The sequence below is a fragment of the Crocodylus porosus genome, unplaced genomic scaffold, assembly GCF_001723895.1.
Source record: "Crocodylus porosus isolate Cpor-Errol unplaced genomic scaffold, CroPor_comp1, whole genome shotgun sequence".
Lineage (NCBI taxonomy): Eukaryota > Metazoa > Chordata > Crocodylia > Crocodylidae > Crocodylus > Crocodylus porosus.
The window spans coordinates 149150187-149165410 of NW_017728886.1; the positions used below are offsets into that span (position 1 = coordinate 149150187).

Genomic DNA, 15224 nt, shown 5'->3' on the forward strand with positions numbered 1-15224 from the left:
GGTCCCTGGTGAGAACAGAGAAATATGGGGGTTGACTGCTGTTAATGAGATGTTGTTCTAGCATGTGTAGTTAGACTCTTTGGCTAGGGACAGACATTACACAGAAACCTGTTTAAGTGATCAGAAAATGGTAACAAAACAGATGTTCTGTGTACATAAGCCAGTCTGAAAATGGCTGAAACTGGTTTGAGATAAAGCTGGTTGAATGTAGTATCTGACTTAACTGATTTTGGTCAAACCAGTTTATACAATGTCTGTCCCAGACCCCTTGCTGGTTTAAATTAAACCAGACTCTTCCAGCATTCTGACATGTCCTCTGGGCTAGGCAGGGCTCTCTGCTCCACAACAGTGCTGCCCCCTTCCCTGCTCCTTGGCTGCAGCTCTGGCAGAAGACTGCAGGCATCTGCCTGGCTTCTGCTCCCCCCAACCCCTCCTCCTCTAAGCAGGGATTTCGCCATTCCCTCTGCCTTACACAGGCACACAGCATTAGCTATCAGACCACATGCTGGCTATGGTCCCTGCTATGGCAGATGGGACAAAGGCAGAATCAACAGGTAGCTGGTAATGTCCCTCTGTTGTTTTCTTAATGGGGTGATAAATACTGAGTTAGGGATGATAAACACTGTGTTATCAATTCCCTGCTGGGTTTCTCAGGAGGGGGTGGAACCCCCCTCTGATCAGAGCCTCCTGCCAGGGCCTGGCCACACCCCCCTAAGCTCAGCACTGATGAAGGGAAAGGAGGACTGTTCTAGCACTCCCCTGGCTTCTAGCCTGAGCCACTCCAGGCACGTGCCTACATTTTTTCAGTCCAGAGGGGATGTCTATGATTTCAAACTGGTTTAGCCCAGCCAGGTTAGACTAACTTGCAAAGATTGAATCAATTCAAGCTCAGGCTTTTTGAATGTCTGTCCCTAGCCTTTATATTGTGCTCTTAGCAATATCTATACTGCCTCTTCAGTGAATCTGGGTAAGCCAGAAAGAAATAAGCCCCTCATGTTCTGGGTGTACTAAAACCTACCTGCTAGTTGATATATGTGGCCCGGATGGTATTGAGACACCCTGTGTACAGGTTCCAGTGCTATTCATAGGTTCTCCTGAAAGACAAAGTCTGAAAGTGGGGTTGGGGCATATGCCCAGAGCTGCTATGAGGCATCTGTGCTGCCTAATGGCTGGGTTTAGGTGCTCTGTAGTAGGAGCAAGTGGGCAGCTTTATATATATGGCTTCTTTAATCTTGCAGGTTCCCCCATGTCCCCCCTCTTTCCAATTGGCAGAGGAAAGTCCTGCCACTTGCTCCTGATTGGTAGGGAGGTGAAAACCACAGTTTTAAATATGGTGTCATTTTTGCCTCCCAGATGGTCAGCAGCAAGCAACAGGGCCACCAGAGCCCCTCAGCCAATCAGCAGCGGAGAGAGAGGGGGAGTGTGGGGGAACCTACAAGATTAGAGGAGCCACTGCGCAGCCCTCTTCTGCCATGAATTTGGTAGGTCCCTTCCCATAACCATGCCAGATTACTTCTGATAGTTATGAGTCTTTGTATGAGGTTTTCTTTCGTAATGCTGCCCTTGGAGTACTAAAAATCCCCAATGTCAGTAGAAAGATGCTAATATATTTTTACATTTATAGAGGACATTTCACCCAAGGGTCACAAAGCTGTTTGTTGAAGTGGGTCTTATTATCCCACTTTTACAGAGAAGGAAACGGATGTTATCATTATGACTTTCCTGAAAAATAACAGGAAGTTTTTATAGCAGAATTCTGTATAGAACACAGAATTTATTATTATTTAGTTTGTTTTACTGTAGTGTCTAGGAATAGGACCTCTTAGTGCTAGACACTGTGCAAGCACAGGACAAAAAGATATTCCCTGCTCAAATAAACTGATAGTCTAAGTAATGTGCAATGTCTGGTCTTTTGCTTTAACTGCTAGTCCATGATGTAGCCAAATATAATGAGGGGGAGAGGGAAGGGTGGGGTGCTATGTTTCATATAAAAACAGTGTACAGGTTTGTTGTTGCTATTTTGAATTAAAAACAAAACCCACATTCCAGTACTAAAGAATATTCAGTGATATGGTGCATTTAAAGTGTTAATATACAATCTCTTACCCTACCTAATATAAGAACACAATCAAAACAGATTATTTAAATCCAAATGTGATGTTCATTTGGGCTCAGACATGGTTACTTTTTGATAGCATCTTAAAAAATGATTATCTCACAAAATATGAAATGGCCAAAATTAACTGTGGTGGAATTTTTCCAAAAAATCTTCCTCTAGGCAGCGGACTTGTAGGGAACAAATTTGTCTAGCTATATTGTGTGGCATTGATAAATGAGATTTATAATTGATTTTTTGAACGCATCTCTATCTTTCATTCTCTCCATCCAAATGGCAGCATCTCCTGCATTTTTTCCTCAAATGTATGTGATCATAAGCTCTTGGTAGTTTTAAAAACTCCAACAGTACTTGTATTGATAAAATGTTAGCAACATGAAGGAAAGTCACCTTATACACCTATACCAAAACTGCAGTGCCCAAACCCTCAAGAAAAGTCTACAGATGTAGATAAACAGCACATCCAGATGGTCAATAAGTTTAGGTTCTATCTGCTAAAGTTGGGAAGCAAATTCCACTGTCTTTCCTGGTCTCACTGCCCAGCTTCTAGACCAGTGATTTTGGGGTGTCTTGAGGTCCTTTTAAGGGTAGTGTGGGGTACCCCACAATGTTAACACTGTTAAGTGTGCAAGCATGATTCATAAGATAAACCCAGAGATTTCACACAGAAATCCATAGCATTAGAAGCATTCTGCTCTGTTATGGTCTTTCTGAGTCCTTTGCTACAGAAGAATTGCTCTAGTATTTTTTTGTAGTAACAAAAAGAATGAAAACTAAGAGCTGGCATTTTCTGAGGCGTGCCTTAAATCTGTTGATGGCTGCCTTCGAATCTAAAAAGGTTGAGGACCACTGTTCTAGGCATATGGTTCTAAGGATTGAAAGTTTGTACAGCCCACGTGGTCATAGCTTTTATGTATAAGTACAAAGAACAGTGCAGTCCAAAACCAGTATCTTCAACTGCATCTAGAAACTTGCAGGAAACTTTACCTAGATGATGTTTGAAAGAGTGGCTTTACAGTTGTGTTTGGTTATACCCTTCAAAGCATTTTGACCTTTTGGGTGGTAATTACTAAGATCAATGGCACAGATTTCATTGATGATTTTTAGAGATAGTGGTGTGGGAAAAAGAGGAAAGTAAAGACGGGGCTGAAATATAAAAGATCAAAAAGTTGAGGCAAAGGAAGGAAGTGATAGGGATAAAAAGAAGGGATGATTCAGTAGAATCTTTTCCTTCCTGCTGTCTTTTCCTTACTCTCTCTTACTCTTATTACCTTCCCTCTCTTCTCTCTTTCTGTTCTACTAACCTATTAACCCCTCCCCAAGGACTATAGAAGCAGCAACTCCCTCCAACTTGGCTACTTAGCCTGGTGAAGTATGGGCAAGTACAGTATAATATGTGTTAATTACTTATTAGAGGAGAGTTGAATGTGTGTGATTCATTTCTCTGGTAGTTATTCCTGAATAGGGTGTCCCTTTAGTATGTACCTGACTATTTTGATTATGCAACAAAAATAAACATAAATATTAAAACTCCATCAAAGACTTTAAAGTCCCTTTCCTTTGTTTTCAAGTGAAGCAAACACATCAGTCTGACTCAGGAGACAAAGCTATGGTCTCAAAGCAGCTATTTCGTTTAGAGAATTACTCCACATGTGAGCATTTTCACACAAAATAGGAGTAATTGATTGTTTACTTCTATTCCAGAGTTTTTAAAGAGTTTCTTTAGTATTCAGAATCTAAAAGCTAAATCCTTATTTTAGGAGGAAATTTAAACTGGATTGTACACAGGAACTGCATCAATTTAACAGTTTGAGGATAATCTGATATATTTTATTTTTGCTTTGGATGAAAAAAGCAGCTTAGCAGAATTTTGAGGGGTTTTAGTATCAGTTGATTGGCATTACATTTGCTTGAACTTGTAAGGAAATGCTTTCCTAACATTTTCCTGGGACTTATCCATATTAGATCAGCACTTTCTGTTCATGTATAAATCTGAATAATCATCTTCATCATAAGACTTTGGCTCCTAACTGCACTGGACTTTGCTTCATAATTGGGAGCTATTTTTAAATAATGTGTGTAAACCTATATTGGGGGTTAAAAGTATTTTGTAAGATCACTGCAATACTCATCTAGAGTATGGATTTTAGTCACTGGTTAGCCAAACTTTGTTATGTTTTCATCTGTAGAAACCACGTTCTAACCCACTTTCCATAAATATCTCTTGGTATTCTCTAGTGAGGATATAGGCCTTTTTTTCCCCTAAGAATTTCCAACTTAGCTCTATAAATTAAAATTAATTGCAATAAAATCTAAGCCTGGATTGGAGAGCCCTTTATTTAAATTAAAAAAGTGATTTGAGAAGAATTGCCGTAGCAACTTTTATTTTCCATATCATTCTGTTACTAATTAGGTGTCTGCCACCTACATAGTCCTTTACTTCTGTGCAAAGAATATGTAAGATACATTGTCTATCATTAAACTACTGCCAAAAGCAGCATGTGCTCAATCATGGAAACCAGCTATGAAGTTGATTTAGATGCAGCCAACACTAAGCATGACTATAAAACACATAGCCCATACTAGGCAAACTTTTTTTTTAATGGGAAATTTTTCATGTTCCAAGCCAAATCAGCCAAATCAATTCCAAGTCTGTGAGTCATTCAAGAACCATATGTGGCTCTACTACCAGCAAACATCCTCAACCCCCACTTGGGGCTTCAGATTCTTCCAAATCATTTGGCAGATGTTTTATGTACAGGCTGAAGCCCAGAGGCTTGAGGTTCAGATGCCCCTGAGTTTTGCTTGCCCTCAGCCATATGGCCGCAGGAGCAAGCTAGGGAGGAGTCTCCCATTTCCATAAAGTGGGCATAAAGCCAAGGTCTTCCCACTGGAAATGAAAGTGTGAGGTTAGCTATACAGTAGCTCTGCAGGTACTACCCCATGCCAGAAAAGCAGCATGCTAAGTTAGTGCAACTTATCTGAATAAGATATATGGTAGTGCCCATTAAGTGTTGTCCCCTTCAGCAATGACTCTCTTTCAACTCATGGTGAGCCACTACAGTGTATACATTTGCACTTCATCTTCACTCCCACAGCTGAGCTATGCCTTTTTTTCCTACTTGCAGTGATTTCTGTTTCTTTGACAGCCTTAACTGTCTCACCAACATCTCCAAACAGGACCCCAAACAGTTAACTGAGAATACCTCTGTTGCTTCCTCTCTCAGCTTGTCTCATGTGACTACTGTGACCCTGCCCTCCATGAGGCTGAGCTGGACCACAGTCCCCTGCACCTTATCTGCATATAAATTTTGGGAAGATCCCAGGACTTTTGACAAGAACACCTGGTTCCAATCATAAGTAGAGAGCACATGTATTATTTGTGGGGGTATCTAAAGTAACCACACATACACATGGCGACCATTGTAAAGGGCACATGGGTTTTAAATGAATTTTAAGGTTTGTGTAGAAATGCTTTTCCAAGATGCTCTGTGTGTGTGTGTGTGTGTGTGTGTGTGTGTATTTCATTTATTTATTTATTTATTTTTCCAAAAAAAAAAAAGTGCTGAGTTTTGGGATGACCATACTCTGAAGTGCAGTTGATCATGAGTGGAGCGTTAGTTAGCACATGCATCCTTTGTGGGGTTATCTAAAGGAGCCACACATACTAAGCACTGCTGAGTTGTGGGGCCACTGTACTTTGAAGTGCTGTTGATTTGGCTGGAGCTTATCCCAATGAACTATATAGTAAATCAGGAGCCTTTTGGCTTTGGGCTAATATCATGCATAGAGGCCATGTCTACATGAGACACTGAGTTTGCAGTAACCCAAGTTAGTGCACAGTAGTGTCAACAAATGGCTTTTTTTTTTAAACTTGCTGCATAATAGGGCTGTGTGAAATTTCACTGGTTGTTTCGTTTCAAAGCTGTTTCGACTCATTTCGAGCTCAAAATAGCGCAATTGAAATGAAACGAAGGGCTTCAAAGCAGCCTTGAAATGAGGGCAGTTGAAATGTTTTGAAAGTTTCGAAGCTTAAGCTGGGCTTGCCTGCAAAGAAACAGAAAGTAAGGAGACGGAGGGGAAAGAAGGGAGAAGGACTACTTTTATATTGACTGTGTAGTCAGTCAGTGACTGTGATCCTTCTCTGAGGTCCCTTCCAATCCCAGTACTCTGGGGGAGGGATGGAAAAACAGCATAAAAGGCATCATTTTTTGAACTGGCCTGCTTGGGACTGCTGGTGGCATGGTAGCCCCGGGAAATGCCAGGACTGAGGATCCCCCTGGTGAAAGGTGGGTACGGGGAGCCATAACCTCCGGCCACCACATGTATGCATGCAGTCCTGGCTGGGGAAAGCCCAGACCTGTCACATCTTTGACAGGTCTGAGGCTTGCTGGTTGCAGTGGAGTTGTGAAGCTCCAGGTGAGCTCTGTCACTTTTCACAGCTGGGCCTATGAACTTTACTTCATCAGTCACTTCATCAGTCAATAGGTACGGAAACTAACAGACTCAATATAGACATTGGATTTATGACACACTACAACCTGTTGGACATCTGACTCCCCAGGTACCTCTCCACTTTTACCTGTGCTGCTACATCCCCCTTCCTCCCCCCTCCTCCAGCCCATCCCTCACCCCCTGACGCCTCCATTTCCATTTTGAACGACTGGCTTTCTTGCCTACTTGCATGCCAGTCTCTGCCTTCTTTACTATTCCTTCCATCCAGGAACAGCGCACAAACACATAAGAACTGCAGATGCTTCCTCAGCCTGACAAAGGGTTTTTCAACCCAAAAGCTTGCTAAGATTTATTTCTCTAATTATTCAGTTGGTCTGCTAAAACATACCAGATTAGACTGACCCAAAGGAAAGGACCTCATTTGCCAGTGCCATGTTCTTAGACCAACACCCCTAGCACCTGACTGGAAGGACACAGGGCCCTGGGCACATCTAAGTCCCAGGGCTGGGGCTGGCAGGGAGAGGTCTCTGGCACATGCTGGAAAAGAAACTCCTGAAGGAAAGGAAAGAAAGGCTCTGTGACAGTCTGGCTGCCTGAGATGCGGCTGGTGCTACTTTGCTAGTACTCATCAAGGTATTTTATTACCTGTTGTCAATGTAAAGTGGTGGACTGGACTGAGGCTGTAGGGGAGGAGGAGACCTCATTGAGGCACACTACCGTGTTGTGTAGAGGCCCCAGCACGAGTGAGGGTGTGCCTTACACCCCCCCCCCATGTCATGAGTTTTGGTTGTCAGCAGGCTGAGATGCAGTTTCCCAGAAACCCCTGCACCTGTCTCCATGAAAGCTGGCAGGCCTCATGGCCTCAGCAGGGCCTAGTGTGCCTGCAGTTTTTACCTCGCTGTGCCTTAACACACACAGTGTCACTCATGTCATGAGTTTTGCTTGTCAGTAGCCTGAGGTGCAGTTTCTCAGAAACCCCTCCAACTATCTCCTTGAAAGCTGGCAGGCTTCATGACCTCAGCAGGGGCTACCATGCCTGCAGTTGTCACCCTGCTGTGCTGTAACACGTACACACGTGACATGAGTTTTGTTTGTCAGAAGCTTGAGATGCAGATTCCCAGAAACCCATCCACCTATCTCCTTGAAACTTGGCAGGCTTAATGGCCTCAGCAGGGGGTTACTATCCCTGCAAGTTTAATCTGAATCAGACAAGAAATGACAAAGTTATAGGCAGTTTCCCCAGTATAGTCTATGGGAGAAATGTCAAAACAGCATCAAAACAGCGAAACAATTTTGATTAAATTAAATGGAACAGTGGTTTCGAAATAAAATGAAACACTGTCCCACTGAAACATTGAAATGGAAGTCAAAATGTAACCGTGCTGTTTCGCACAGTCTACCATGCGCAGTACCCTGAGACTACTGTGCAGTAGCGTCAAGTAACGGTTTTTGCCACACGACACTACTACGTAGTAGTCTTGGGGTACCAAGTATTCAGCATCTCATGTAGATGTGGCCAGTTTGTTTTATATATATGTAGGTATAAAAGTGCTGCTTGGAAGTATGTTTATGGAGTACCTATGCTGAAACTCGCAGCAATTTAAAAAATGTACTATGCATCAATTCTGGATGACTTAAGTCTATGAGTACTATAGGCAAATTACTACAGGAATTTTTATTTCAAGGTCAGTGTTTTCAAATTTGCCCCTCACTTCCATGCACTCAGGGAGAGCAGGTTCTGATAGGAAGGAGGGGGAGGGGCTGCAGATAGAAGAAGTTGGGGGACAAAGGGTTGACAAACCCCCCAAATTTATTTTTCCTGATGTAGCAGTGGGAGGGGGACAAGTTCAAGGACAATTTCCAATAATTAGACTCTATACCTGGAGAATTTTTAACAATTTATAAAATGATCTCCCTATAATTAGATTTATATTCGAGTCAATATGGTAAGACAAGAAGTAACTGACATAATATGCAGCAAAGATGGAAGTTAAATATTAGGGAAGTATTTTGACTGTGAAGATAATGGAATTTTTATTCTGGTGACCTAGGGATGCTGTAGAATCTCCTTCTCTGGAGGTTTTGAAGAACAGGGCGGGGACAAACACATGTCAAGGATGCTCTAAGTGTACTCATTCCTACCTCAGTACAGGGGAATGGACTAGGTGACCTCTCAAGTTCCCCTTCAGGCTGACATTTCTTGTAATATTTATGATATTGTATTTAAACTGTCTTACTTTCAAAGGCTTGAATGTGCACTTGAGTCTGTATCCTCAGGACAGAGTACTTACAATGCTGACTCGGAGGATTAGTCTTTATAAAGTGGATTAATCTCCCACTGCAGTTTACGCTGAAGAACAATGGAACATATTTGATGACACAAATAAAGCACAGATCAATCCTGCTGAGGACTCAGTATTTGAAGTAACTCAGAGCTGTTTCAAGTTAATTAAAAGAGTCGAAAGAATGACTATGTGCCTCTCTTAACTCTTGTGATGTCGTGTTTTATGAATTTAGGACTTTGTGTTGCTCCTTTCTCTGCACATCCTAAGACAGCACACCTGTGGTCAGAAGCAGTTACCTTAATTATGGGAGTGATCCTTTGAGCTCCTTGTTGGAATTTCCTCCAAGAGAAGTGATCAAAAAATGTTGTTCTAGACCCAGCTGCCTGCATGACCTTGGACAAGTTGTTCAGGCCAAGGCTTTAAAAAATAAGAATCTAAATTCATATTTAGGCACTTACTTGGTTTTTTTGAAAGTATTGAACTTCAAAGGGAGCTACTTATTTGAGCTCCAGGCAGATGATGCCTAAAGATAAGTTTTGGCTTCTAGCTTTAGGCACCTGTTTTGAAAATGTTGCACTTTTATATCTTAGTGGCTCTGTTTTCTTTTCTGTCAATAGCATGGATAAGGATATTTTAGTTTTTGTGTCATCAACATCTGTGAAGATGGAGATCTGCAGATAGCACTGCAGAAGTACCAAGAATCATTAAATAGGATGATGATTGTATATTAGTGATACAGTAAGAAAACCTAGCATGTCTGGGAATAATGGCCATCGGTAGGTGCTGATTTGAGAATTATCTGGTTAGAAGTGTTGCTCTTAATGTAGGCAGTGCTTTAAATCCCCTTGCTCTGCATACAAACACACAGTTGGTCTGTGTTTGTCTCCAGGTCACCTTGAAAAGGACTATTTAAATGCCATCAAATGTTAGCAACAGTGTTGATCCTACATTAGCTTGGCCTGTGCGTTGAGCTAAAATACATCAGAGTGAAACTTCATGTTTGTATGTTTTGTTAAACTTAATAGAATACACTGTTAAGTGTTAACCCTTATAAGGACACTAAGGGCACATCCAGATAAGCACAGATATGCAGTATGTGGCACTGCAGACCCATCTGTGGCCCCACACATTGTACGTGCAGGCATCCCCTGCACTGCTATTTTGCTGTATGGAGGGTTTTCTTGACCCTGGGGGATCCTGGAGTTAAAAATACCCACACCAAAAAAGTGGGACAGAGCACGTGGTGGCAGCATGTGCCACCTAAGACTGGAACATGGAAGCGTGCTTTAATGCCCCTCAGCTTTTGTCTTGGGCCACTTCAGGCATTCTGGAATTAAAAGTAAATGTCTGTTCACTTGCTTATCAGTTCAATCTACACAACTTAGGCTAAGCTGTCAAGATTGAATCAATTCAGTCTCGGGCTTTTTGACTCTCTGTACTTAACCAATGAGGTCTTGTCACTGACTTTGATGGGAGTAGGATCAATTTCTTTATCATAATTCAACAATTACTTGCTGGTTTTTCTTTTATGCTTATTCCTGCCTTCTTGGGAAAGAGATGGGTATTTTTTCACAGTCCATGCTTATGCTCTTGAATTTTTACCTACCACCCTCCCCAGCTTTGTGTTTTTGTTTATGAACTTATTTATTTATTGCAGCTGGCGTTCAGGATAAAATTGGCTGGGCATTTGGTTTGGGATTAGAAAGACTGGCCATGATCCTATATAACATCCCTGATATTCGCCTATTCTGGAGTGAAGACGACCGCTTCTTGAAACAGTTTTATATACCTCACATTGACCAAAAAATAAAATTTCAGGTAAGAAATTTTTTTTTAAATATCTATTTTCCCCTCCATAAACAAGGGATTGAATATTTCCAGAAGTGAAAGGATCTGAAGTCACCAACATTGTGTTCTTCAGTAAAATGAGATTTCAGAACATAACAAGATTTCAGCTTGGGAAACATCCCAGCACTACCATAGAGTTGTGTCAATGAGATAAAGTTTTGTTATGCTGTTGATAGGAAATCATCCCTACTCAAAACAGAATTTAAGCATGTGCTTAACTTGAGCTGTTATTCTTAGAACAGATGGACCTAAGTATAAATTTTAACACTGTATTCTTTGGAAAGTACCAGGGCATGTCTACATGTGTGCTTTAATGCGCATTAGCCTATTTTACTGCGCATTAAAGCAGCTTGTATAAAACCATGCTCTAACATTAACGTGCAGTAAAATAAGCTACTTCACATTAAGCGTCACCTAAAAAGCACGTGCTTGTGCTATAGTGCATAAGGGTAGCCTAATGTGCATTAATTTAGTACCTCACATTGGAAGTACTGAATTTAATGCGCATTAGGAAAAGCACATTAATGCACATGTGGATGTTTCCTCAGAGAAGCTGGGTCTCCAAATACTGCTTAGAATTTAAAAATCTTTGCTTGAAGTTACAGCCATAAAACCACCATTGACTTTAATGGATGTAATGTGGCCCAATGGCCCCAACACACTAAGAAACTATGCCTTGATATTGTCTTCATTTATATGGACATTGCTTTTAATGGCAGAAAGCACAAATTTCTTCTGACAACCAACATCTAAGCAGCATTTTCCTCCAGTCTTTTGTCCAGGGGCTGTGTCAGCTCTACCTTTGTAGTTCTTTTGTAACTCCCCTATTGATGCCATCTAATCATTTTTTCAGCTAGTAGACAATTGCGCTCATTCCCGTGATGGAGCAGCTAAGCAAGAATTGATTAAAAGGAAATGCTTTATTCAGAAGAAGATAAAGTCATCTGTCATTGTGTTTTTCTGGAAGAATTACTGTAAACTTAAAGTAGTGATAGAAATCGTGCACATTTTCTTTGTAAGAGGAATTGGTTGATATTGTGGCAGTAATTTATGGAGATAGGAGGGGAGGACTTTACCACTACTTTTACCATTCAGCTCACTTGCTTTATGAACTAACTTGACTTGCTAAGATTTCAATGTAAATAGAACATTAAAAATATGGTAAATCCAGATAATCCCTGAAAATATTCCATGTTAAATCAATAACAATAGAAAGCTACTGCTGAGTTCTTGGTGTTTATGGTACTTCTTCCTTTATGGAATCACGATTCTGTTTGTAATATTTATTTGGGGACAGAAAAGAAGGAAAATCCATTTGGAAAGAGATGAGGAAAAAACTGGTGTTTAGACTGTGAAACCACTTATTACAGAAAAACTTTCGCAAAAATCTTTGATTGTAGCCAGGTTTTGAGCTATTAATTTTGCCTGAACATTCGAGTCAAGGCCTTAAGCTGGAATCAGTGTCAGTAGACGGACTTCAGCACAGCCCTGTTGAGCTCACAGCACCCTAACAGGTTGCTCAGGTGGATAGGTGGATGCTGTCCTAGCTGAGCATCGTCATATTCAGCTTCAGTGTTGAGGAATAACAGCTGTCCAACTCAGAGATGCTAAATGTGTGTTATAGTGACTGGGTCCTTGACTAGGAGGAAAGGATAAGCTTCTCAAGCAAACTGGAGTAAAAAAAAAGCATTTTTAGAAACCACTCTTACCTCCTTCTCCAAGTTTAGTGATGAGTCAGACAGAATGCCAAGGCTTTAGACCATTTTGATGCATAGAGACCATCTTCCTACAATTGGAGATAATAGCCTGACCAACTCTCTATAAAGTTTTTCTCTTTTTCAACCAGCATTGTTTTGGTCTTGTGTAGGCTTAGCATGAACCAGCTGCTTTCATCCAGGCCCTAATTTCCTGTAGCCATTCCCATGTTTTGGAAGTGGCTGTTTTTATATCAGTAGAGAATGGGTTATATAGTTGTGTCATCAACATACAGCTGGAAATTAAGTCTATGACTCCTCTCTGTCTCTTGTAGTGGACTGCTAGGCCCCTGACAGGCATTATTTCCATCAAGCAACAGGTAATGTTGCCCAATGGAAACTGTCACATTATGTGACCTGCTTCACATTCACAGGTCAAGCTATCCAGAGGGGTAAAAGGTGCCCTCAGAGTTTGCTCTGCCAGCACTCACCAGAAAGGGGAGCTGGAGAGCTGCTGTCTGGGGCTGTCAGCCCTCCTTCCACACTGTCAGCTGTGTTGCTAATGAGAAGTGATCTGTGAGCTCCCCCTGGGTGAAGGAGCTTCTCCCCTAAGTAAAGCATGACATACTCATTGTCTTCAATACACTTTTTTTCTCACAGAGAAGAGGTGCAAATGGCTCCTTAAAGAAGCAGCTTTGAAGGCTGATTGAGGAAAGGGAGAAGGGGCAGTGAATCATGACATCAGCTAAGGCACCCTCAGATGGCAGAGGTCAGCATGAGTCACAGAAAACACAGACAGACGTGACAATTTTTGCCTGATCTGGCCACAGAAAGCAGCCTATAGCTGTGACCAAACACAAGTGCAGAGCTTCAGACTGCTTCAAAAATAGCCAACTGGGCAAACGTCTGAACTCTCATTGCATGAGTCAGATGAAGATGATTCAAAGAAAAGTGTCTTCAGTAACTTGTGTCTGCCAACCTATCACTGTTTTCAGAATGGGAGGGAGGAAAGGGAATGGGAGGAGTTTGGTCTGAGGTTTTTTCAGCCCATGCTGGAGGGTGGGGCAGGTATATTGAAGCCCCCTCTGAGATAGGGGGGACTCCAATTCACCCATCCCACCCTACAATGCCATGTGTGGTTGAAACTTGGTAGTTACAATTTTTGCAGTTGTTTCAGTAAGGGATGGGAAGTAGTGAGGTTTTCAGGGTCAGGTGTAGTTTCTTGAGGATAGGGTGAGCTCTTGCATGTTTTGAAGGTGTGGGTTTCTCCTAAGGAGACCCTGATTACTTTCACTGGTAATAGGCATTATATGCCTCAGCCAGGAACAGAAAAGATCTCTTTTACAGACTGTGGTGCTCATGTTTTTTCAGGACTTCTAGAGCTTCAGCAAGCTTGAGTTTGGTGTAGCTCAAGTCAGCACCACACTCATGCAAATATTACAATAACCAAAATGAAGTGCCTTCAGACTTTGTAATTCCCTCAGAAGCATTTTACTTTTTCTTAATCAGTTTTAACAGTAGATGTTCTTGTACCATTAAATACAGACTTTCAAAATAAAAAATACTTCTCTTATATTAAGCCTTTTTCTCTCAAATATCTTAAAGCCAGAAAAAATAAAATTTCTCTCCTCTTGACATAGGCAAAAATGGTCTCTATAGTAACAATCAATTTTCTTTCCTCTATGTGAAATCATAAAAAAATAGAAAGAACTTCTACTATATTAGGCAATCTTGCCAATTTCTTTGTCATTGATCTTATGAGTCCACCGATATGTTAGCCTATCCATTCTGTGGGAGACGATTTTGTAGCCCAACAAAACTTTAAGCAAACATTCTCATGCTATTCTGGGAATTTTTTCATTTGCTCAGTTTTATACCACCATTTCACATTTTTCCTCCACGGACATCCTTAAAGTATTTCCCCACCGTTCTAATGTTTATAGGGCCAAACCATATTTCACCTTCAAGTGCCTGAGCACTATTTAGGCATCCACAAGTAGCCGTGTAGATCTGGGCCCCCTCATCTCCAGGGCAAGCCCCTAAAATGACATTTCTCTGGCTACATTTGGATGCATAACTGTCACGTAGGTGTATAAAGCTGAAATAGGATTTGGTTCATCCTTTATTCTGTTTCCCTAAATCAACAGTTAGCAAATTTACTTATAACCAGGATAGGGACAAAAGTAAACTAGGATCAGTTTCAAAGTGGAAGGGGTTGTTGCTGCTCCCAACCTGTGCTGCCATTGTTCCACTCCAACAGTTAAATGTGTACAAGCCTGCAGCTGTACAGATGTGACAAACCCACTCCAACTTTAACCCTGCATCATCCACGGTTGAAGATGAGGCTGTTGTACGCACTTTTATTGCTGTAGAAACATGCACATGTTACAGTGTGAGCATAATGGCCACTGCAGCCCTCATCAGTACCTCCCTTTTTAAAGGTGATCCGAGTGTAGGTTTTTATATGCCCTTAGTTCTGGCGTTATAAGTCAGTCCTCCAAGATGTTATCTGGTATTTCTGAGGAGAGTGCACATTTCTGAATGTTGATATTGTTATGGTTGCAATCAATTTAGCCTTATCTCTAATATTACTGTTTTCTTGTTTTGTTTTCCAATCCCAATATTCCTGCAAGCTAACATATGTTAACCAAGGTCAGCAACCTTAACTTCAGCTTATGGTGGTTTCCCTGTCCTTTTTTTAATTTTAATTGGAATTTCCTTAGTCCCAGTATGGCGTAGATTTCATAGACATTAGGGCTGGAAGGGACCTCGGGAGATCATCGAGTCCAGCCCCCTGCCCAAAGGGCAGGAAGTCAGCTGGGGTCA

General features: G+C 41.4%; 1 protein-coding gene across 3 annotated transcripts in view; it reads left to right on the top strand.

Annotated features, from left to right (window-relative positions):
* Positions 1-15224, top strand: part of FARS2 (phenylalanyl-tRNA synthetase 2, mitochondrial) — a 418607-nt gene that overhangs the window by 220259 nt on the left and 183124 nt on the right. For all 3 annotated transcript variants that reach the window (XM_019542821.1, XM_019542835.1, XM_019542815.1), the window contains one exon: positions 10514-10674. In XM_019542821.1, the coding sequence (XP_019398366.1) occupies positions 10514-10674 (161 nt within the window). The remainder of the gene's footprint in view (positions 1-10513; positions 10675-15224) is intronic.